The sequence below is a fragment of the Nilaparvata lugens genome, chromosome 1 (genome assembly GCF_014356525.2).
Source record: "Nilaparvata lugens isolate BPH chromosome 1, ASM1435652v1, whole genome shotgun sequence".
In the NCBI taxonomy this organism is placed as follows: Eukaryota; Metazoa; Arthropoda; class Insecta; order Hemiptera; family Delphacidae; genus Nilaparvata; species Nilaparvata lugens.
The window spans coordinates 49,316,498-49,341,400 of NC_052504.1; the positions used below are offsets into that span (position 1 = coordinate 49,316,498).

The 24,903-nt window shown below is 37.8% G+C and overlaps 1 protein-coding gene across 1 annotated transcript in view; it reads right to left on the bottom strand.

Moving 5' to 3' along the window:
- The window catches only part of LOC111049377, a 308,007-nt gene extending 286,045 nt beyond the window's left edge, over positions 1–21,962 (bottom strand). Inside the window, exons 1-3 of the mRNA XM_039435586.1 lie at positions 21,604–21,962; positions 19,898–20,146; positions 6,279–6,324 (exon numbers count right to left, since the gene is read on the bottom strand). Coding sequence (XP_039291520.1) covers positions 6,279–6,324; positions 19,898–20,071 — 220 coding nt within the window. The 5' untranslated portion in view covers positions 20,072–20,146; positions 21,604–21,962. The remainder of the gene's footprint in view (positions 1–6,278; positions 6,325–19,897; positions 20,147–21,603) is intronic.
- Positions 21,963–24,903: the final 2,941 nt, after the last annotated feature.

Below are 24,903 nucleotides of genomic sequence, written 5' to 3' on the forward strand. Positions count from 1 at the left end.
TTATTTGTCTATGCATAAACCATTTTATTAACAGCCTTCAGCACTTACTGTAGGTATCTATATAATACTAGTCGTCAGGCTCGCTTTGCTCGCCATATCCGTTTAGCCAGACATTTAGTCTGTACCCCCGACTGGATCGTCCTAACATATGATAAAAATGCACAAATGAAAAATGCAGGCGAGCGAAACGAGCCTGCTGATCTCATTCTTGGAAAATCCAGTCGGGGGTCCAGGGGAGCGAAGCAAGCCTGACGGCTAGTAGTAATATAATATTCCCAGGAATAGCTCTGATTGAAGTAGCAGTACCCAATCAATTTTTCCTCGATAAATCAGGACCTCCTAAATAGGTATTTATCCTATATAGGTATATATAGGTATATATCCTAAATAGGTATTTAGGAGGTACTGGATAAATTGGTATTTAGGAGGTCCTTGATAAATGCATTTCAATCTTCAACTTGGTGCCAACCTAACAAAGTCAACTCAACTCAATGCCAATCTGAAAAAAAAATTAATTTAATCACCAGAACAACTGTTTCGAAGAGGAACAGAACAACTGTGATCTCTCTAGATTATAGTTCTATATTAACATATGGTATGGACATTTCAATTATAATTCTAAGATATTGGAATAAGAAGAATATACATGCTAAAAGACGAACTTGAAACCCTTAAAAACCACCCTTAGAGTTAAATATCGCCAAAAGATTTCTTAGTGCGCCTCTAAAGGGCCAACTGAACATACCTACCAAATTTGAACGTTTTTGGTCTGGTAGATTTTTAGTTCTGCGAGTGAGTGAGTAAGTCAGTCAGTGAGTGCCATTCCGCTTTTATTATATAGATAGTGCACTCATATATTAATGAACTTGTATGTCGATTTAGAAGAATTAGTCAAATGAAGTGTTCTTTGATGACACTGTTGAAGCAATAGAATACCATCTATAATAGCCAGGCTACTCAAAAGCAGATCAGTCATGTTAGAGCAGCCGCAGAATGAGTAGACAATGCAGTGTATAATAATAATAATAATAATGGACTTTTCTAGGAATAGAAGACTGATGTGAGAGTGAGTGCGCGTGTCAATTGTGATAGTGGTGCTACTGAAGTAATGAACTTCTTTCTCTAGAAAGAGAAGACTGATGTGTGAGAGAGCGCATCGATTGAGAGAGAGTAGAGCTATGAAGACCGATGTTTTTGAGCCAGCATGCTTTTTGACTCCGTTCCCCATCTCATCAGTTAAATTTACCTAGTACTACACTTTTTGAACAGCCTTCCTAGACATGCCCCTTAACAGAGGTAGTATATTAATTGTTTCTCATCAATTGATGGAACTTTCAACCCGAAGAACTAGTATCTTTAGGTTGAGTGGTAGAGAGGACATTTTCTTTTCTTCTTCTTCTTCTTCTTCTTCTTCTTCTTCTTCTTCTATATGCTGGCTCCGCGACAGAGATTGTCGATCATCAATACTATCTGCATTCTACTGACAGCTCGGAACAGTAATGTTGAATCAATGTTGAACCACTCCCTCAGGTTCTTTAACCAGGATGTTTTTCTCATCCAGGCCAGCGTCTTCCTTCAACCTTGCCCTCCATCAACTGCAGAGATCTGTACTTTTCATTGCGCATTATAGAGGACTAAAACGTTCCAATTCCGCCCAATCAAGAATATTTTCATTTTATTCCATTCCATTAATTATCTTCATCAACTTATTCGCTTCATTCTTCCATTAGAAATATGTACCTGTCCGACATAGTCTCATAATTTCATTCCTAAGGAAATGGAATTTATTATCAAAAAGATTGAAGATTTCAGATCCATTGAAAAAAATTAAGATTGAGGTCTGGTGGTAACTTGAATAGCACATGAATGTCTCTTCTCCTGTTTTCTATCCATCCAAGAAATTACTTGAAAAGATAAAGTTAAGTAGAATTGATTAACTTTCACCATAATCATCATCAGCTGAAATCAGGTCAAACAAGGAATTCCTTTGAACGTGAGCCAGCAATGATGGCTATGGAGGCAATCAGTACCATTGAAAGTGATCTCTTAACTTGGAATCACCAGATAAAGGAAGAAATGCTCTCCCAATAACAATTCAATCGGGGTGGATCGCCCCTAGCAACTGCTTCCCAGCTCTCCCAAAATTGAAAGAGAATTAATTCTATTCTTTGAAGCTAATTGTGGGTGGGAGCAAAGAATAATGCAATAAATAGTTGAAGATGTTTTGGTAGACTAGAATAACGAGTAATACCAATAACCTATGTGGATATATTTATACCAACATCCTAAAATGTTGACTTATTCATGCCCAATGGAGAAAAAGTAAAGACAATTTATTTTGAAACATTACATTATTTACATTTACATTAATAAAGGGATTCATAATTATTTACTCAATCCAAGAATGAATTTGTTACTCTTTACATTCCACAAAAATAATTAATTTTGGAATAAATTCAACTGAATTATTCACAAATCAAAATTATTGCTCAAACTCTTTTCAAGTGAAAATTGAATCAAGTTAGTAACAATCACTCACTTACTAACCTAACAGGAATATCTCAAAACAATTTTTATCCATAATATACTTTCATGTATAACAATTAAATCATTTCTTCATATAGGTATCGGAAAAAAGGCAATTTGAACACTTTGTGACTTTTCTGAAAATAACATTCTTTGAATTATTATGAAGAATGATCATATCACACATATACTTGGACCACTCATCAGAATCAGGAAGAATAGATGCTTTTCACTCATCGACTCCTGGCTCTATTGTTTCTTTCTTGTTCTCTATTGTTTAGATTCCATGAATAAATTGATAATACTAGATAGTTCTACAGTAGATAAGTATAATCTCATCGAATAAATCAGCATGAATATGTACAGGAAGGACTCCACATACAATTCATTGTTCTATGCATGTTTTCGAGATAAAGAGTACAACTATTCATGCAGCTAAGAAACACACACCGTACTTTGTGCACAAAGAAACTCTTGGCGCAGAGAGTCGTTTCGATAAAGGAGAGAGTACTACTTCCATTTTGTTGTGCTTTTGTGCGGCAGCCACGTCGAGATGAAACATTGAGAGCAGAGCAGAACTCGTGCGCTGCTCGCTGCGAGAGCAAGAAGGATTCAATGTCATTGTTTTAGCCAGAGTTGTGTGCTCCCCCACAAACAATAACCAGAGGAGCATACCGGGCACAACAGAAATTACAAGGGTGGCTGCCGCTTTTTTCACACCACACCTCCGCGGACCCCTTTAGAAAAATTACCCCTATACTCGAGCCGCAGCTCTGCCTAGTGCTCGAATTGTGCAACGACACCCGCCATTTGTAGACTTGACGCAAAGTGCACTCCAAGGATTTCGACTGCAATTGATGGCTCCAACCGCCTCATGAATCATGGCTGAGGCTGAGAGCTGCAGCTGCAGCATGACAAAGGGTTCAGCTCCGACGTGTTTTTCGTCATGAGTGACACTAATGTTGGCTGGTAGTAGAAACTACTGATCTATTAATATTTAAGCAATAAATGATGACGTTAACCGCCCACATGAATCGTGACTGTGATTATAAACTTTTCAATCTAACATAACAAACACAGAATCATCACATTCCTGGAGAGTCAAAAAATTCAATTATCTTCGTCGTCATACGAAATTCTCTGTTGGGAAGAAGGCTTTTCATTTTAAAACAATATCCCAGATCTCAATAATTTATTGGCTCTATTTTATTAAATTCATCTTAATATGAGTAGTGAGTCTACTACAATATCTTATGAGTAGTGATACCCAATACTCAAGAGTATTTCCTCTTTTCGCCTCAGGTTTGTGACATCGAACATTGGAAATATGAGTCATATTTCGAATTCCCCTTTTAATTATTCGGGTATGAATATATTAATAATTTAGTTTGTTTAAATCATCGAACCTCTGTTGAAAATCGAAATCTTCATTTCACGGCCGCTTCAAACTGTCATGTTTATGTGTCTGATACTCATGAGGGGGAGGATGATGATACTGTTTTGGTAAATGCTTACAGCGATAACATTCAGTCATGTTTTAATTGTAGGGACAAAATCCCTTCGTGGAGTGAGTGCAGGCTACGTGTGATCATCCCCTTCAGTCCTCTCTCAAACTCTCTCATTCTCTATTTTCTCTCTCTCACTCTATCTTCCTCTTATACTCTCATTCCACCTCTTTCTCACTATATCGACTCTCTTCCTCACTAGAACCCTCTCTATTGGCTTCGCTATTTCTGAGCCCCACGCTGTTATCATGATTCTAAACTGTCTATCGGTATTGGTTGACCAGATGAAGTCAGCAGTAAAGAGTCAGCATCAGATCAGCAGCGCGGTGCCACGTTTCAGATTCGAGCAGCAGCCCGCTGAATATAAATAAATCCGTGTAATCAATTTGTACCGTCGATCGTTGAGAGCCGGCATTCGTATTCAATGATACTGCAGTAATTTACAAGCTGGGTGCCTGGGTCTGGTTGCTGCCTGTCCTCTCGAACTGGCCGCAGTAAAAGATTGCAGGGTAGCTACTCCCCCCTCAGACCCCCCTCTCTTAACTCACCCCACGCACACTAATTAAGCGAACCTCGTAAACAGCAGACCACTACCCTCGCCCCCCTCCCACTCTTTAGTAAGGGTGGCGATTACTACAGCCCTTCATTACGACGATTTTCTCTCTCCTTTCCCACTCACCATCCCCTTCTTTCAACAGTCGTCATCATCCCCAACCTGCGGAGGATCGCCTCCTCCACTGGGCAAATGTTTGCCTTCTTTCTCGGAGATTTTTAAGCTCACCATAAATACTGTCTCTACTGCTGCTGTTGTGTAGCCAGGAGCCTCCCCACCAATAAAAAGAGTCGGTAAGAATAATTGTTTGGAACCTCAACCGAGATAATCGCATTGTTTCCACGGGTTTTGCTCGATAATTAGCATAAACGATTGCTGGGTACTTGTATCGTTTTCTGAATTTATTCAGGCGAGTGATATTTCTTTACAAAAAAAATTATTCAACCAAATTTATTTTCCACTTTCTAGGCATCGCAAGATATCTGGATACAGATTATTCTGCTGTCGATGTGAATGCATACCGTGGTAGAACATTCCATCACTTATAACATAGTCATCTACTACAATGAATAACTGTAGTCTACTTGACTATTTGAAGTTCCTTATTCAGATTCTTCTGCTTTCAATGTGAAGTGGTGTACAAAATAAAATTAATTATACATAAATCGATTGCATAGTAAGTTATTTTTTCACATTCAATCCAGGAGTTTAGTGATGACTGAGTGAGTCTTAGTGTAAAAGAAGGATATCTAATGTGAACGTGGTTTTCTCTGATCATTTATAATGAAAATTGGACTAGAAATATTGATGAAATGGAATCATAACTTCATTTTTGGAGCATGTTATTTACTACGATTTGGTGGAGAAGCATTTTGCTCTACTGATTCTATGATTTGTGTTAACAGGAATAAATGAATGAAAACATCATCTCATTGCAGATAAATGCACATATTACTAGTGTTAGATACAGTATTAGTGTATCACACTTGAAACGCATGCGAAACTTGATACATTATATATTGACAAAAGATTCGCTAGCAAATTGGGTCATGATAAAAAGACAGTAACAATTACAGCATCAGGAGGGACACATCCTACCAAATGTATCAAACTACTATTATTAAACTTGCTGAACGACATATTGGAGTTGGGAACATGTGTTGTGGTTTGAAACACAAATGCAATAATTTTCGGATTATTGTCATGAATTGGAATATGGTTTGAGCTGCAGATTCTTGTTCAAATGCCCAACAACATTCAAAAGTGGTTCATCATGTAATGAGAATTTGAGCTATTTTAGCCAACCATACGAAAATAGTCCGATGGAAATTGGAACAGATTAGTCCACCCTCCCCTTCAACCTGCACCAATAGACGTTGCCAATTAGTCAGGTGTATTATAAAAAATATTAATTTCTATTGAGCTGTGGACAACGTTGATCCGTCTTGCAAGGGAGCTCAGCCCCCTGGACCCCTCAAAAGTAGCAGCGCCATTACCCAAACAAAACTTCTGTATCGACTTCCAAGCTCAATCATCCCTGAAAATTTTGGCAGAATCTTGAAGCTCTCTGTACACAATCTCTTTATACTCAAGCTCAAACTCTGTAGAACAACTGTTCTCAACCTATTGAGGAAGTATATAGTGATATTTATAGTGCATAAAGTGACATTTTCCCAATGATAAAATTGACATACCTGCTGCTGGAGAGAGCTTTGTGAGGACGCCCCATCTCGGTTTCCACTGAAAATGAGAGAGAAAAAAATTAGTTGAGGAGACGTAATAATTCTAATAACTTAAATTTCTTCACACTACTATTTAATTACTAATAACATTATACTTGCCCATAAAATATTATGTTACTGGAGCTTTGTAATTAATTTCTACAACACACACACACACACACACACACACACCAGTGCTTGTTAGAGGGGTCATACGGGGAGGCACACACTTTCTGCACTAAGGGGGATAACAAAAAAAATTCAAATTTCAATTTTTTGAGTGTATGGTGACTCCTATACTCGTGCAGTCTCAGAAGTTTGAGCTGTCCAAAATATTGAGTAATATGTTCGTCACATCGTAAACCAAAGATGAAGCGCACACAGTAATTCTGAGCACGCTGCAATCTCTGGGTAAAATGAACTGTCATGTCCATAGTCACTAAGTCAGAATAGAAAAAAAGGGGAATATCAATGTTTTAACCAACATTATTTTCGCAGGAAAGGTGAATGGTGCCCAATCCTTTTCAACGGGTAAATGCCAGCTACAACTCTGTTACAAGTCAAGTTAACATGGTCTGTCTAGTCAAGAGTGCTTGTAAGAGTCAAACCTAGATTCTTCACCCTGGTGCTGTAGTCAAGTTGGACGTCGTTGATTCTTATGTGGGGTAAGTCATTAAGGCTCAGTCTAGTCAAGAGTCTTGAATGACCTACAACTATGACCTGTGATTTGCTTTCATTAATTTCCAGGCCATTATTTTGCGTCCAGAAGATCATGGTTCATCTCATTCACAGCTGCAGTAGTGTCATCAACCTTGAAATGCCTGTAGAGCTGCAAATCGTCAGCATACAAGTGATGCTCAGTTGTATTTAGTACATATGTGAAATTTTCAATGTATACACTAACTAGCAGAGGATCCAAATTGACCCCTGAGGAACACCTCGTCCCACTGGTCGCCAGCGAGAAGAGGATCCCTCAAGTCTCACACACTGTAGCCTATTCTGCAAGTAGGACCGCACCCATGCCACTGTCGAATGAGAGAAGCCCATTCCCTCAAGTCTGTACAATAGGATGGGATGGAACACACAGTCGAAGGTCTTGCTCAAATCAACCAGGGCAATGAGTGTGAGTTCCTTGCAAACCATTGCTCTGCAAACGTCATCAGTCACTTTGAGAAGAGCAGAATTAGTGCTGTGACTTCTTGACTGAAAGTCACTGATAAGCCTCCTTCTGGAAATGAACTCACTGATCTGTTTGTGGACAATGATTTCTAGGACTTTGGAGAGCACAGATAATAAGCTGATGGGTCTGTAGTCGGAAAGGGAGGAAGGGTTGGGAATTTTGTTCAAAGGTATGATTATGGATGACTTCCACCTATCGGGAAAAACAGAAGTCATTAGATCAGCGTTTATGACGTGGGTGATGAAGGGAAGTATAAGAGGAAGCATGATTTTAATATATTTCAAAGTAAGACCATCAGCCCCAACAGCATTACTCCCTATCCTCAGAATAGCAGCCAAGACGTCACTTGCTTCAACACCTGCAAAATAGAATGCCTCTCCTGGTATTTGAGCTGACAAAGAGTTGATGTAGTCATGGGCACGATCCAAACCGACAGGAGTGTCATACTTAAATTTGTGCCACTTACAACAAGCAGATGTACCAGCAGAGGAAATAAGATTTTTGAAATATTTTCATCATATCTGATAACATTGTTGAATTTATCAAATAGGTTTGTTATATACAGGGTGATTCACGAGGATATGCGGTAACTTTGAGAGCTCATCCAATATGTAAAAATAATGAAAAAAACTTATATAAACATGTGTCCGGAAATGTTTCGTTAGCGAGTTATACAGGGTTAAAGATTTCGCCTGGATTTCAGTTCCGCTGAGTAAATGAAGACTCTCTGAAATTCTGGGAAGTTAAATTTAGGGGCAAATGCCATTGTTTCTTATGGTTTTTACCTGAAAAATTGATTAGAACAGGTCCCAGAACTGTAAGATGAGTAGTTTTTGAGTAATCCAGTGTAAAATTCAAAAACATTGAGTAAAAAAACACAATTTTTACATTTGGCCAGCAATCGCTTTGTTATTTTACCAATAAACTGATCAAATTTCAGAACAAAACTTGTAGAAAATTTAATTCTAAACAAAACGGTATGATTGAAGTATACAGAAAGTGAACAGATAATCGATTAAAGGAAGTTTTATTGAAAACAGAACAACACACGTTTTTCATTTGGCTGACAATAAATCTGTTGATTTCTTATTAAAGATCTGTAAAAAGTTAATGATTTTTACTTAAATTTAACACCTTAATTTTTTTACTAAAATTTCAAAATAAAATAATATTAAAACACAGTTTTAAAATAAAGAAATAAACATAAACAACAAACATAAATAATAAAAAAAAAATACACATGTTGAGTGGATAATTTGTTTTTCATAAGTTGGCACTACAATAACAGCTGATCAACAATGATGTGATTTGAAATGTAGAATTTAATTCCTTGAGAGGTAACAACTGAGTTTTAGTCCATGTGTGTATTGTTCTGTTCGTCGTATTGAATTTTAGTCGTGTTAGCATTGTTTTGTCCATAGTAATTATTAAATTGTTGGAGTAGTAATGCCATACTTATTTTCAACTGAAGAATACGCCGATATGGTGTTTATTTACGGTGTATGTGAAGGCAATGCTACAATCGCTGTGGAAGAATACAGACAACGTTACCCTTATCGTAGAATTCCAAATGCTAGAACCATTATTTCTACATTTCGTACGTTACGGGAAACAGGATCACTTCCAAGCGTAAAGATCCAGTCTGACCGCCCTCGCCAACATGATGTTAATGTAGAAGAAAACATTATTGCTGCTGTTGAACGTAGTCCAGGTATTAGTACAAGACGTATTTCAAAGCGGTTTAGGGTTTCGCAAAGTAAAGTTTGGAGAACACTTAATAAGAACAACCTTTATCCCTACCATAAACAAAAAGTACAGCATTTACAACCAGGAGACAATGAACATCGCTTGGAGTACTGCAATTGGTTAGTCAATCATCGTCAACTCTTCAAGTACATTTTATTTACCGATGAGTCACAGTTCACTCGTGATGGTATCAACAATTTACGAAACCAACATTCATGGGCAGAAGAGAACCCTCATGCAACAATTGAACGTAACTTTCAATACCGTTTTAACATTAATGTATGGTGTGGTGTTATTGATGATAAGCTAATTGGACCGTTTATTTTTCTAGAGCGCTTAACAGGTCAGGCGTACTTACAGTTTCTTCAAGAAGAATTACCGACATTGCTGGAAGATGTTCCTCTTGCAACGCGACGCAAGATGTACTTCCAGCATGATGGCGCACCGCCACATTTTTCAAATGATGTTTCCACCTATCTAAATCATCAGTTCCCAAATAAATGGATCGGTCGTGGTAGTCCTATACACTGGCCACCAAGGTCACCAGATCATACGCCATTGGACTTCTGCATATGGGGATGGATGAAAGATCATGTTTACGAGGTCAAAGTAAATTCCCGTGAGGCGTTACTTGATCGAATTAATGAAGCCTTTGTGCAGTTAAAGGAGAGCCCCGTAGAACTACGAAAAGCAACAAGAGCAATTCTTAAACGAGCAGAAAGATGCATTGAAGTTAATGGCAACATTTTTGAGCATTTACTGTAATTTTATTGCATAACTTTACATTACAGTTTTCAATAAAACTTCCTTTAATCGATTATCTGTTCACTTTCTGTATACTTTAATCATACCGTTTTGTTTAGAATTAAATTTCTACAAGTTTTGTTCTGAAATTTGATCAGTTTATTGGTAAAATAACAAAGCGATTGCTGGCCAAATGTAAAAATTGTGTTTTTTTACTCAATGTTTTTGCATTTTACACTGGATTACTCAAAAACTACTCATCTTACAGTTCTGGGACCTGTTCTAATCAATTTTTCAGGTAAAAAACCATAAGAAACAATGGCATTTGCCCCTAAATTTAACTTCCCAGAATTTCAGAGAGTCTTCATTTACTCAGCGGAACTGAAATCCAGGCGAAATCTTTAACTCTGTATAACTCGCTAACGAAACATTTCCGGACCTATGTTTATATAAGTTTTTTTCATTATTTTTACATATTGAATGAGCTTCCAAAGTTACCGCATATCCTCGTGAATCACCCTGTATAGCTGGCTCTGAGCACAAAAAGAACTTTGAACAATGCTTCAAAGTCAAAGTCCTTGCCACCCTCCCTCCCACAGCCCCCTCCATAGATGTCAAGACAAAAGGATTGGCTTTTATTTGGGTGCTTGGAGCTGCTTCCAGTCCAGGTCTCAACAGACAGCAATAGTATCATAGCTATCAACTGTTCAATTAAATTGAAATAAATTTCATCATATCATAATTAATTTAATTCATATATATATATATATATATGAGTGTTTCGCGGATGGATATATTATATGTAAAAGAATTAACCGGGTACATCCGTTTGTTTTGACTTACTTGAGTCTGACGTTTCGTCGCCATCGCAGACGACATCTTCTGAGGGTGGCGTCGAAATCCACACTGAGTCCTAGGTATTCTTTCTGGGTCGAAGAGCATACCTCCTACCCCCTCCTTCCACTTGCTTGTGCTGGCGCTGTTGGGTGAGTGAAATTCCAGGAATGTTGTCTTGTTTTGGTGACAATGGTGCTGTAGCGGGTTTCATTGTACCAGGTACTGGGCGTTTGGTATTCAAAATTAACTTCCATAAGGGAGACACGTTGAGGCTGTCGTCTCTTATATATATATATAATATATATATATATATATTATATATATATATATATTATATATATATATATAATATATATATATATAGTACCATAGCAATAGTATCATAGCTATCAACTCTTCAATTAAATTTATTTCAATTTAATTGAACAGTTGATAGCTATGGTACTATTGCTGTCTGTTGAGACCAGGACTGGAAGCAGCTCCAAGCACCCAAATAAAAGCCTATTCTTTTGTCCTGACATCTATGGAGGGGGCTGTGGGAGGGAGGGTGGCAAGGACTTTGACTTTGAAGCATTGTTCAAAGTTCTTTTTGTGCTCAGAGCCATGGGTAGGGATGGGTAGGGAAGTATTTTTTTTTAAAGGAAGCCCTATTATTGTTGATCCGGAGGTTTAGGGCAGTGGTGATTTCACGTATGTAGAAGGCAGGACACAAGCTGCAGGAAAGGAGGTGGATGCAATTTTTGGAGATGCAATTACTGGATTGATGGATTTGATGGGTGTAGTTGGTGATAGGACTGGTAAAGGAGATGGAAGAATCAGTGATAGGGTAGGTTTTACAGCGGGGGCGTTTGCAAGGTAGAGTACCAGGTGGAGTTCGGATTTCATCAGAGGTGAGTGATGTGTTTGGTAGAGGGGATTGGAGGAGACGACATGGAACATATCTTCAAGGACAGGTTTGAGGTTTTCAATTCCAAGTAGATGGTACAGAGCTTTGGAGTTTGTGGGATTTGGGAATTTTTTGTGGTTGGTTTAGTGTCAGTTTTGCAGGACATTTGTTCCTGTAACAACCATTCAGGAAAGTTACATTTCAGGAGGGATTGGTGGATTTTTTTGAGGTACTGGTCAAGATGATGGGGATAACTGCAAATTTTTTGGCCTCGGATTGAGAGGGAACGTGGGAGGGATCTTTTGATGTGGTAGGGATGGCAACTCTCAAGGGTGTAGGAACTGTTGAGTGTGGGTGGATTTGGTGAAAGTATTGTTGGATAAGGTATTGGAGTTGGAAAGGTTACATTGACATCTAGGAAGTTGATGGAGGATTCAGAAATATTCCAGGTGAAGGAGACAGAGTAGTTGGAGTTGAGTTGATTGAGGAAGTGGGAGAGGGTATCATGTCCATGAGGCCATATGAGGAATATGTCGTCAATGAAACGGAGCCATATCAGGAGGGATAGGGTTTGTTTGGAAAGGAAATCCTGTTCAAGGAGGCCAATGAATAGGTTTGCATAGGATGGTGCCATCCTGGTGCCCATGGCTGTACCCTGGGTATGAAGATAATATGTATCTTCAAACCTGAAGGCATTGCTTGTGAGCACCAGTTTGGCAAGGTTTACTAGGAAGGTGGTTGAAGGGGTGGAGGGTGTGGGTTGTGAGGAAAGGTAATTCTCAAGGGATTTTAAGCCTTCAGAATGGGGGATGGAAGTGTAGAGAGAGGCTACATCAAGGTAACAAGGAGGAGTTGTTGGTCAGTTGGAAGGGTTGTGTTTCTTAGGATATCTATGAAGTGGAAGGAGTCTCTGATATGAGAGGGTAGGGAGGTAACAATGGGTTGGAGGTGGAAATCAACAAGGGCAGAGATTCGTTCAGTTGGGCTATTTATGCTTGAAACAATGGGACGACCAGGATTGCCTTCTTTATGAATTTTTGGAAGAAGATAGAAGTGTGGTGTGTTGGGAGAGTCTGGCGAAAGGATGTTGATGTCTGAGTCCGAGAGGCCTTCAAATGGACCGTATTGCATCAGAAATTTGAAGACTTTCTTTTGGATTTGTGGAGTAGGGTCAGAAGGCAGAAGTTGATACTGTTCAGGGTTGGTGAGTTGCCGGTTGGCTTCATTGATGTAATCTGTGGTGTTCAGTGAGACTACAGTTGAGCTTTTGTCAGCTTTGGTGATGAAAATACTGGGGTCAGAGCGAAGGTCTTCGATGGATTTGAACTCTTGGGGTGTGAGGTTGGGAGTTGGAGTGAGGGATTCAATGAATTTTTTAGAGCTGACTTTGTTCAGGAGTAAATTGCAGAAGATTTCAACAGGGTGGTTGGCTGGGACAGACTTAGGTTCACGATTGGATTTTGGGGCAAACTTTTTGATGATTTGGTCAGAAGTAGTCGAGGGGTGAGGGCAAGAAGGGTCATAAGTGTTGTTGACACTGAAGTATACTTGCCATCTGAGATATCTAGTGAAGTGAACAGTATCAGAGAGAAGGTTTTATGGCATTAAGCTTGGGAGTTGGGGCAAAAGTGAGACCCTTGTTGAGGACTGATTGATCTGTAGGTGAAAGGTTTCTTGAGGATAGGTTGAGGACAGTGTGATTTTCAACGTTTTCTTGATGGATTGAAGGAGATGTAGATTGTTGGGGCAAACGGTTGGGTAAGGAGGGCGGAATATGGCAGGGTGGTGGTAGGTTCGAGAGTGAGGCAAGGCTGGGTTTGTCACTGATGATGGGGGGGCGGGGTTGGTGATGTTGGAATTATGCATATATTCAATTCTCTCTAAGTATCAGCTTCCAAGAGATTATCGTCGATCTAAGAAATTAAGTACACAGAAATATTATAGAGGATTTATGAGAAGCAAAGACATCGAGTATAGTACACGAAAAATCTTTAAAGTAAGGGTTGAATGGCAAAAACGAAGTAAATCTCTAGAATATGAGGTTTACAGCTTTTAAGTCTCGAGTAAAGGAGGATGGCTTTTGTTAGCAGTAGTTGGTGTGCAGTCTGTGCGATCTCACGCGCACACAAACGCACGCGCGCATACTCGACGTCCGATCTGATCAAAAACGGACTGAACCTAGTCGAGCGTTGGTGAGAGGAAGTAAAGTTCTAACACAAGAGGAGAAAGAGGGGAAAGAAAAGTGTTGAAGAGCAAAATGAGGCAGAAAAGGATGAGGTGGTGGTGAAGTAGTGGTAGTGGTATCAATGGGGGTTGTAGGTAGGTAGAGGCTGAGGCAAAGCAAGGTGCTGTCTATCTGGCTCTTCTCAAGACTTGAGAGTTTGGCGAGCAAGCCCCTCTTTTAAAACTCAGCCCAGGATCGGTTTCCCAAATCCCATCTAATAAAAGCAGTGGCTTTCTCTCAATTTCACCCAAAGCCTCGGCTAAGCCTGTTGCCGCCTCCACATCGACTTGCCAGACTTGTTTGCGATTATTTTTGGCAATATGATTCGAGTGAGAGTTGGTGATCACACTTCGCCAAATCGAACTCCACCTAATATGTAGATATGGAATATTTCAGGCAATATGATAGCATTTGGTGATTAGACTTTGCTGAATCGATTTTCACCTAATATGTAGAGTAGCCTTTATTTGGCAATATAATTTCATTCAGAGTATGTGACTTAACGTTGAAACATCCAAACGAGGATGTACCAGGCGTGTAAATATTCAAAAGGCATAAATATTCTCAACTCAATGTTTCAGTCGTTGCATGTTTAGTAATGAGATCTATTGTATGCTATTTAAGGTTTGAGGTTCAAGTATTAGAATCTTATAATTATATTCATAAATCCTGATCATGTGTTCGTTTGGATATAAAAATCATAAGAAGTTAATAGTGAAGACTATAAGAACACTACAAGCGTACCTCTGTGGTATAAAAAGTCCTAAATCAGGCTATTGAATGATGTTCCATCTAAAATCATTATACAATCAAGATAAAAGCCGACATTTTTCAAGATATTAAACTTCGCATCTCATAGATTTCATACATTCAGGCAAGAAATGAGCCTTAACAAGAATTCAACTTGAGATGATAGCTGCTCTCAATCTTTGAAATTATTTTCGTTGATAAGATGGGATTGAGAAACATGATTATCACATACTTCATTCCATCGATTACTCTGCAAACATTTAAAATTAAATTTTCCAATATCTTTGATTATTAGTTGAATTGGATCAAATCAAACCATTCCAAACATTTTCTAACGATGATTGAAATCAGCTATGATCCTCATGACGACAAATTGATAAAAATTAATCTTGTATCGTTTTGTGAATATAGATTCCCAATATTGAGCTGCAATGAATAATATTCATTGGAATAATTATTATCAGATTAGGATCACTATACAAAATCTTACAAGGCCTGAGAATTGTTTTTATCTTTTCCATTTATTCTTTGTATGAAAGCACATTAATTTGAACTATCGTCATTCATATGAGTCTTCATCATCATAGCCTGATCAAATCTAATTGAAATGTTTGTGGAAATGGTGAAGGGTGAAAACATGTTTCAACTTTGCTACCCTTAAGTATCTTTCGATAGAGGACATTAGCTATTCTCTTTGTTTTGATCTGGCTTATCAAAGCAAAAGTGGTTGCAGCATCCCCTTGTCCAAACATTAACTATTCAAGATGAGGGAACAATACGATTTCCATTAACAGATTGCTTCCCAAGTTGACACATTCAGCTGAATAGAGTGGTGAGCTTTTGACAAACGAGGTTACACGAGAATAAATGTACTTATTAACATAATGCTAATGACATAATTTCTGTTAAGTCGTCAATGCAACAACGCTAATCACTCTTGACAATAAATTATTCTCATTCGATATTGGAGGTTGGAAAAAGCGCTTAAAAGGTACAGCATGTTATTGAGGTGTATGGTGGTAGTATAAGTGGTATTATTAGTGGTGTATTAGTGGTAGTTGATTGAGATTGAAAAACCAAGGCTCTCAAACCACTTTGATTAGGCATCGTTCTTTGATCTTCTACTTCCCTTCAGATTATAATCTTGTAACTCAAATCCTCCTGAGCAATCAAGCTTTTGTAAGTCAGAGGAAATGGAGAATCGAGTTTTGGTAAACGAGGAAGACTCTATATTAGTAGATTGTTCTGCAAATATAAGAATATTATATTAATAATTATTGTGATCCAAGTCATCCAGAAATCAGAACCTATTGTCCGGTGTTTCATTATTATTCTTCTATTGCGCTCTTGGAATGGAGCAGTCGTGAAAACCCATCATTTCAATTAATCATGATTTTTTATTGTCATGCATAAGGAGAGAAGTGGAATGAGGTCAAGGTATACTGAAGCTCCTGACAAAAATTTCAGAAAAAATCAACTCGGGGAACTTAACCAGTTGAAACATTCCAAACACATTTCACCAGGCTCAAAAAAATTCTGAAGCTGATATATTGTTTGGAAGCCAAGGGCAAAATATAAAAAATGTAAATTAGCTGCCTATCTTGATAAATTTCACTTGTCTTCAGCCAAATTCGGGGAATTAAAATTAGAAAAGCTTTGCAATTGAAGTGATGCAATAAGATTGGTTAATCGATTGATAAGTCTGACAATGATAAGATAAGATGAGATAAGATAAGATAATATTTTTATTCAACACAGTACACTTTATAATATACAGTTGCACACATGGAAGACTAGAGTAGGCCTACCTACAAACTATGCTACCTTCTATCACTAAAATCCTTCACACTGTAGTAGGCTTGTGAAACCAAGGAATTTATACACTTTACTCTTGAAAATTCTCATATCAGACAAGAACTGCAGCTCGGTAGGTGAGTCGTTAAACAACTTAGCTCCAATACAAGAGGGCATTTTCTCGTACAGCTGCAGTCGGTGTTGTCTCAAAGACAGTTTATTCCTCCCTCTGGAGTTATAAGTGTGGATATCAGCAATTGTATTCACATCAGATAAATGCTTGTGAGTGAAAATTAACAGTTTGAAGATATTAATTGATGGTAGTGTAAGTATATTTAAGTCAACAAAAGCCTGTTCACAAGAATCATTGGACTTCAGCCCCGCCAAGTAGCGGATTGCTCTTTTTTGCTGTCTGAATATTTTTAAAAAGTGTAACTCTGCTACCCCACAACTCTATGCCATAAGCCACATGTGAATAGAACAGTGAAGAATATACCATTCTTGAAACTGACATTGGAACAAGTCTCACAATGTTTCTGATAAGCCTTTACTGACCTTGTCGATAATATAATTTACATGCTCATCCCATACAACTTTTGAATCAAACTTCAAACCAAGTAATTTTACGTACTCTGTATTCCTAATAACATCGTCCCCTATGTACAACTGAGGTTCAAAAGCGTTATGTCTTCGGCTGAAGTCAATGAGGCTACTCTTCTATGAGTTAACTGTGAGGGAAAGTGAGTTGAAAAATTGAACGACTCTATTGCATATCAAGTTACAATCAATCTTCATCTCATTCAAGTTTTTATGTGAAAAATCAAAGATGTGCCATCTGCATATATAAGGTGAGTTTATTAAGAGGAACAAGTAAACAGATGTCATCTATGTACAGTATAAAGAGAAGTGGTCCCAGAAATGGTCCCTGTGATGATATTCTGATTAGGTTTGAAGCTGTTTGTCCGTCACTACCATGAATAGAAACATACTGATACCGATCAGAAAGGTAAGATCCTATTAAATCATGCACTTTTCCTCTCAAACCAAGCTCAGTTAATTTTTCCAAAATCATCTCATGATCTACACACTCGAAAGCTTTAGAGAGGTCGAGCATTACTCCAGAAGTGTAGTTGCCACCTTCGATATCTTTTATTAAACCTTCAAAAACCTCGATGAGAGCTGTACTAGTTGACCTGTTCTTTACAAATCCATGCTGGTTTGGTGAAATTAGATTATGTTCAGAGAGGTAAGTTACCAGTTTAATAAGAATCACAGTTTCAAAAATCTTTGAAAAAACTGTCAATAACGAAACAGGCCTATAATATTGTTAATGTCATGTTTGCTGCCCTCTTTGAAAAGTGGAAGTACCTTGGCAATCTTCAAAATTTTGGGAAATACCCCGCTCTCGAACATGGAGTTGATAATGCAAACAAGCGGCTGGGCAACCGCCTCACAACAGCTCTTTAATACCTTCAACGGGATGTCATCATGTCCTGTACTACTTTTTGGCTTGAAGTTATTGATTATGCTTGAGATTTCCTCTTTATTTGTAGGTGTTAGAATAAAGTGATCAGGCGGCAAAACATGGGAGCTAGGAACGTTATCAGGAGTACTATTAGATAAGTGTTGTGTTTTTTTTTAATTTTCTTATTTATTCATTGAGCAGTAGTCGCAAAGAAGCTATTGAATTCAGCTGCAATTTCCTCTTGATTAGTCATAAGTACGTTCTCAATATCAAGCGCTAAAGATTCAATTTTTTTCCAGTTCATTTACCTCTAAATTGATAAATTACATTCCAACTTGTTCTAGATTTATTTGACGAATTTTCTATTATATCTCCATAGTAACGTTTTTAAGCTTCAGTTACTAACTAAATTAGAATGGTTCACAATGGGTTCTTCTAGGAGGGCACGTGATTTTTTCAGTTACAATTTCCAATACATAATATTAGAGAGTTTAAAGGGAGTAATGAAGTAGTATAATAAAATAAATGTATCATTCAATAAACTTTCAAATTCATCTTCAAAAATTCTTGAAAAATACTAAACGTTTTTCAACATCCAAATCCTCTTAGAATAGTTATAATTTGCTACATACGATCATTCACTTTCAACTTTCCGAGATAAGAGCGTCTCCAATGTTGAATTATTTGTGGTGAGTAATTTCAGAAGTGGCAGCAAATAGATTCATTAAATTCAGGTGACAAACTCTCCAAGGTATCATTTTCTATCAAATGTCACTAATTTATTTTACAAAATTTCTATTCCAGATTTGAAGAAATTTATTGCAGTTTCAAATTGAATTGCTCAAACAACTTAGGATATCCCAAAAACGAAAGAGTTGCCCTAGAAATTCGACTGAGTCATTGTCAATATTGTAGAACCGTATTGATAGAAGGAGCTATGGAGACTGAGATGGTTGCAGGGAGAGGTCAGGAACAAAGGCCTTGTGGATGAACCTAATGATAATGTCCCTGGCACTCATCTGAGACGTAGAGAGTGGTGTGGCCTTAACCGGTTCAGGACGCAGGTGGGAAGGTGTGCTGAGCTGATGACAGCATGGGGATACACCTCTGATCCTCTGTGCCAATGTGGACAAATTCAATCAATGAATCACCTAATATCTGAGTGTCCACAACACTCCTATCATGGAGGGCTGACACAAGTTCATGATGCTGGAGAAGAGGCATGTCAGTGGAGCCAGAACTTATTAGACTCTATTAGTATTTAACATATTAAGTGTAAAATTATGTTTTTTATAACTTTGGCCTATGAATGCATATGCATAATATATATTGTAGAACCGTTCCATAATTGAATAAAAACACACATATATGTTGTCAAACTGTGTAGAATTTGACAACATATGTGTGTTTTTATTCAGTTGCCCTAGAGCTAATATTTTGAAAAATCGATAATTATGTCTTACGATGAACGATAATTTTGTATCCTCGATAATATTATTCAAGAATATTATATTCTCAAAATTTCATGAATTTATTTTCTATCAATTCTGAAATGACTCACCCAAAAGATTACGACCTTGGGTACCCATAACCGAAAAAGTGAGAAACATTCGAAGTTTTCATTAGAAATTTGCTCCATATTGATAACTTGATAGGCCCATCCATTTCGAGACTCTTTGAAAAATTTCATGTAAAAAGTTTCCAAAACCCGAAGCACAACCTTGAAAGGAACTGGATCAGTTGGAGGTTTGAACTCTGAGTGTAGTTTTTATTCTAATAGGATTATGCAATCACATTAATCATAAGTGATTCCTGAATTAAGTTGAACTCGAGCTGAATTGCTTTTGAGCATACGGACCTGAAGAATTTTAACCTGGAATAAGAAATTTTTTAGCATTCTCAACGACTTTCCACAACTACTATAAACCTTTACAATTTGCCAAATTTGAATATTGCATTGACTCACCCTCTTGAAGTCCCTGAATTTGAGACCGCCGTCAATGAGTGTGAGGTCGGGGGAAGGCGGCGTGCCCTCCACTATGGTCAACTCGAAAATCTCGTCATTTTCGGAGTCAGCCGCCCCCAGGGAGCAGGTCTCACCGATGCTCCGCGCTGGCGAGCTGAATCGACTGTCTGTCATTTCGATTATCTCCAATCTCAAATTGAGGCTATCACTCAGAAGTGTCCCATGTGGTCACTCAGATGGTAGCCTTTCCTGAAACAGAATGTTCACACATTTCAAGCATCGATGTGAATTTACAATGTGGAACAGCACTGCTTTTTTGAGGCCAAGCTTGGACTCACAAGTCCTCTTTTTCTTAAAATCTCAATTGCAAACATTATTGACATCACAATTAGCGATCGATCATGATAGAATGTACATATAATTCAAATATTACTTGAAGTACTTGAAATTTCCAGAGATGAACACTGCTAGTGGAATGAAAGTATTCATTCATCATAAATTTGAGAAAAAGTAAGATTACGGTCTGTGTGACTATAGTTTCGTATTGTTATTTAAGGTCGGAAAAAAGTTCTTTAATAATAAAAACTAATGTTGAATACTATTGGTGATGATTTTAATTGTTATTGTTACACATCATCTGATTCATATGAAATTGTAAATCATACATGCTGCCTGCAACCCTTTGGTTCATATTGGATGGTGGCTATGTAATCATAGTCGGTACAGTACCAAACGTATGCTCTTGTGAACTCACTTGAGTGATTCGGACAATTGTGCTGGATTTGAAAAACTCAAGAGTAGTTGAATTCCATCGATTTTACCCAAGTTTTCAATATTGAAAATGGTTCGTTTATAGCCTCGAAGAATATGTACTCAGTAAAGCAATAGAAAATAGTATAACCTACAAAAATAGAAATCCAAGTATCTTTTTCAAAATTGTTTTCTCACAATGAGTGAACATCATTTACAGTGAGTGAACAATTTCAAAAAGGGTACTCAGATTTACTCAGATTTATATTTTTATTTATATTCAAGAGTAGCTCTAAGTTAAAAAGAGAATTTGATAGTATAGTCTACTCTCAGGTATCGTAAGTCATTTGATAAAATTCCCTTCCTTTCAATTCTAAAAGTTTTAAATTTGTAGCTATACCTGGTTATTGTCAGTCATAATACTCAACACTGGATAGGAATCAGAATATTCTGGAAACAGCATGTTTGCGGTGCATGTATTAGGCCTACGCAGTGTGATTTTGAATAAACAATGATATTATTTCAAGATTTGACGTTGCAGGAATGTGTTACATGAGAATGATTAATCATCAATTATGGAGAATATAATGAGTCGATCCAATCATTGTTTTATATTAGATTCTTCTGAACAAATTTCCCAATAATGACTTTGAGATTTCGAACAGGTTTCATCATTAATTTCTTGTACTGCAGACTGTAACCTTTTCCAGTAAAAAGTTGTATCTTCAAATTGAATCTAGTAGCTGAAAATGTTCATCACTGTTCAACTAACTGAGATTGGGTGGAAGATCGCTATAAGAGATTCACTGAGATCCTACTCTAAACTGGCAACATTGCTTATAAATAACACCTTTCAATCTTCAACAATCAATGCTGACAGTTTAGAGTGAATCTCACTCTAGTATGTCTTATAATTACAAAGGGTAATGAAGGGTTAAAGAGGATGGAAAACTTACAATCCACTCTCAAAAACTATTGCTTTCCTTGCTCCTCATTAATCCTCACAGGCTATTCCACATGAATGAACTTCACTTCACCAATGCATGGACCGCACACAACACAATCGGTATTAAAGTCCTGAAGTTGAGAGTGCAAAGTTCACATCAGTTTGCAGCCGACGATGGGCATGAAATTTGCAATCGAATGGATTCAGCTTTGTTCAGGGATTAAATGCTCAACAGTGGGGGCCAAATAGTCACTAAACGACACGCCGTCGATAAACGCGCACAAATTGCGTCGTCAGCAATTTTACGTCGCGACGCGCTGAGATGAGGAGATGCTAACGTCCAACTCGACCGATAACCAGACGCGAAATGAGCGCTAAGCCGTGCCGTCAGAAAACGGGACCTGCTACCCTCCAACCCCTCCCGCCAGAAACAATCCCTTGCGCCAAGTTTCCCCCTCCCACAACCCCTCGACATTCATCCCTCATCTCCTACCAAAGCAAGGAATTTCCGGACGCCCCCACCCACTACGCATTGTTCTACTACTACTTTTTCTCTCATGGAGTAAACAAAGCTAAATTAAATTTCTGCAATCAGGTAATGAAAAACGTGACACACAGCGAGATTAGGAAGCAGCTGTTAAGCCCACACACATGAGGGAAGAGTCTCACCTCGAGCAGATAGAGATTACAGCAACATCTCCAATGGAGGAACTCGAGCGAGAACGAAGAAAACTTTATTGATAAGATGTTTCTATCTCTCCATGGCGTGTATTCAATGGGTTGTGAGAAATTGAGATATATTGTCTCGAGAAATAAGAAATATAGAAAGAAATGAATATAAAACAAGAGTCATCAAGCAGTGTATGGCTCAATGTAGTATTATATGTATTTAAACTTGCTCAAAATTACATTCTTAAGTATGTCCATTTCTATTATTGGCATAATTCAACGGTCTGACAAATCGGAATCAAAGATTTAAGAAAAGAATGGATGAGAATATTCTCACACTTTTATTAGTTTGATTGTGATAGATAATTGAGAAATTAACTCTGTCAATAATTAATAGTATTCTTAAATCTTTTGTCCAACTCTTGACGGCTGCAGGCACGATAGTGGAATAACTTCTCTCTCATTGACTATTATTTTCTCTATATGATTCTCAGCCCAGGAGGACAAAAGCCCTACTACCTCATTAGTTGAAATGTAATTGGCTGAATTACTCCATCACTCCTTCAATTGTCTCCATTACTCAACTCTTCAATCAACCATTGGCTGCTAATCTTCCATTGGCAAGTTTGATCTCTCATAGTGATTGATTGAACTATTGTTCGTCACTCAACCTCCCAACTTCTATCGACTATAATCATGACCTGTTGTAATGATAATGATATTACTGTTCTTTCATTGGATAGCTTGTGATTAGTTTGAATAATATTCAGCACTTACTCAGCACACGTTAGCTGAAACACAAACATGATAATAAAACTCATCTAATACCTTCATTTGTTTTCTGATTTTTTCAAAACTGCTATTGACGGTCATCATCATAACAATAAAATATCCACTATACAATTGATTGACGTCAACTGAAATTCTACTCTCTCATAGGTCACTGTCTGATTAGCTCAATTCAACTCATTTCACTCACTAAACACCTATTTGTTGATCACTTACTACTACCTCATGTAGATATCACTACTATCTCATTGGTTAACTTATGACTGGTTGAATTCTTCCTGATCAACTCCCATTGGCTGTTGACACACTAATGAAATCGCAGCTCACGCATTGTTGATTTTTAAGTGATAAGTTGAAATCTTTCCCACTCAAATCCAATTTGCTATCGCCAGACAACAAAATCCTTACTCTCCAATTAGTTGACTTGTGATGTGAGTCCCGTTGTCGTGTTAGGGGGACTTCGATAATCTGATTTGTCAGTTAACTGCCATACATTGTCTTACATGAAGAAAAAAGACAACTCCTCTCCCGAAATTTTTACAACCTTCTTGTTAATCTCAGTATTCGATTTTTATTTCAAATACGATTAATGACTTAGTCTACATAATGTGATACAAGAATAGCACGAATCTAATGGAGCAAATATATACAAAATTATATTATATCAAGGTAACCTATGATAGCATTAGTAATAGTTTTGTGATACATGTGAACCTCATTTGGCAATAGAAGAAAAGCTATTTAAGGAGAAACAAAAGTGGCAGGAATGATGAGGTGATGCCTTGCACGTGCAGAGCGCTTGCTGAGAGCGTTTCATCCGACAGAAACCCTAATTCGATATCACTGGAAACAAAACGCCAGACAGTTGTGTGCTCTTTTGTTTTCCGCTGAGGGGCAACCGTAAGGGGGGTCCTAATGAGGCTGCTGCTTTGCGGTGAGAGGTTAGAAAAGGAGGACGAATGAGAGCAAAGAAGACGTAACTCGTTGCTCAACGCCATGTTCTACACTCAAGCTACTTTGTCTTGGAAGCTTGTCGCTTCTCTTACCAACCACCTCAATCATCCCCCACCCCTGCATTCCCAAGATTGATAGAAACAGACACCTCCGACAACTGCCGACGCAAAATAGTCCGATGTCACGCCACACTTTGTCGGTTACTCTAATAATTATTTATTGACCACAAAGTGCAGCTCGATACACAAATAGGCAACCTTTCGTGATCAGTGTCAGAGATTGACGCCCGATGATCAGTCAGAGACGGCTGAAACAATGCTACACCACAGTTTCCCCCTGACGAAAGGCACACGAACAATTAGACCTGGAACTGTCAACGCTTTAGACGATATTCCGTCTCATCAATTTGAGTCAAGATGATTTATTCAAGCCCAATTAATTATGACAGGCAAATAATATGCGGTTTAAGGCGAACATTCAAAAAATTATCTAGGAAATTCATTAAATAAATTCATTTCCATTTTTCTTGTGAGATTAATCATTAATGATCTTTGGGGTTGTGCCAATGCACAAATTAACAACGTAATAGGGAAATTTATGATGATAGCCATTGATCTACAATTATCGGCATTAGATTCCATAAAACCAGGACGTTGATTGAAGAAGAAAGCTGAATATTTTCCAGGTACATAATGATCATTTATGAAAAAATTCAAGAGATATATTCTATGTTCCGTCTATCTCTTATTTACTAGTCATTTTTAAGATAAGTGCTTCCTTAAATAAATGGATTCATGAATGGATAAATGAATCTATCGACATCTCGACAGCCCAGATCTCTTGTGGGCATCACCATTATTCCAGAAAAATCCCTATGTTTTTCAAACAAAAAACCTGA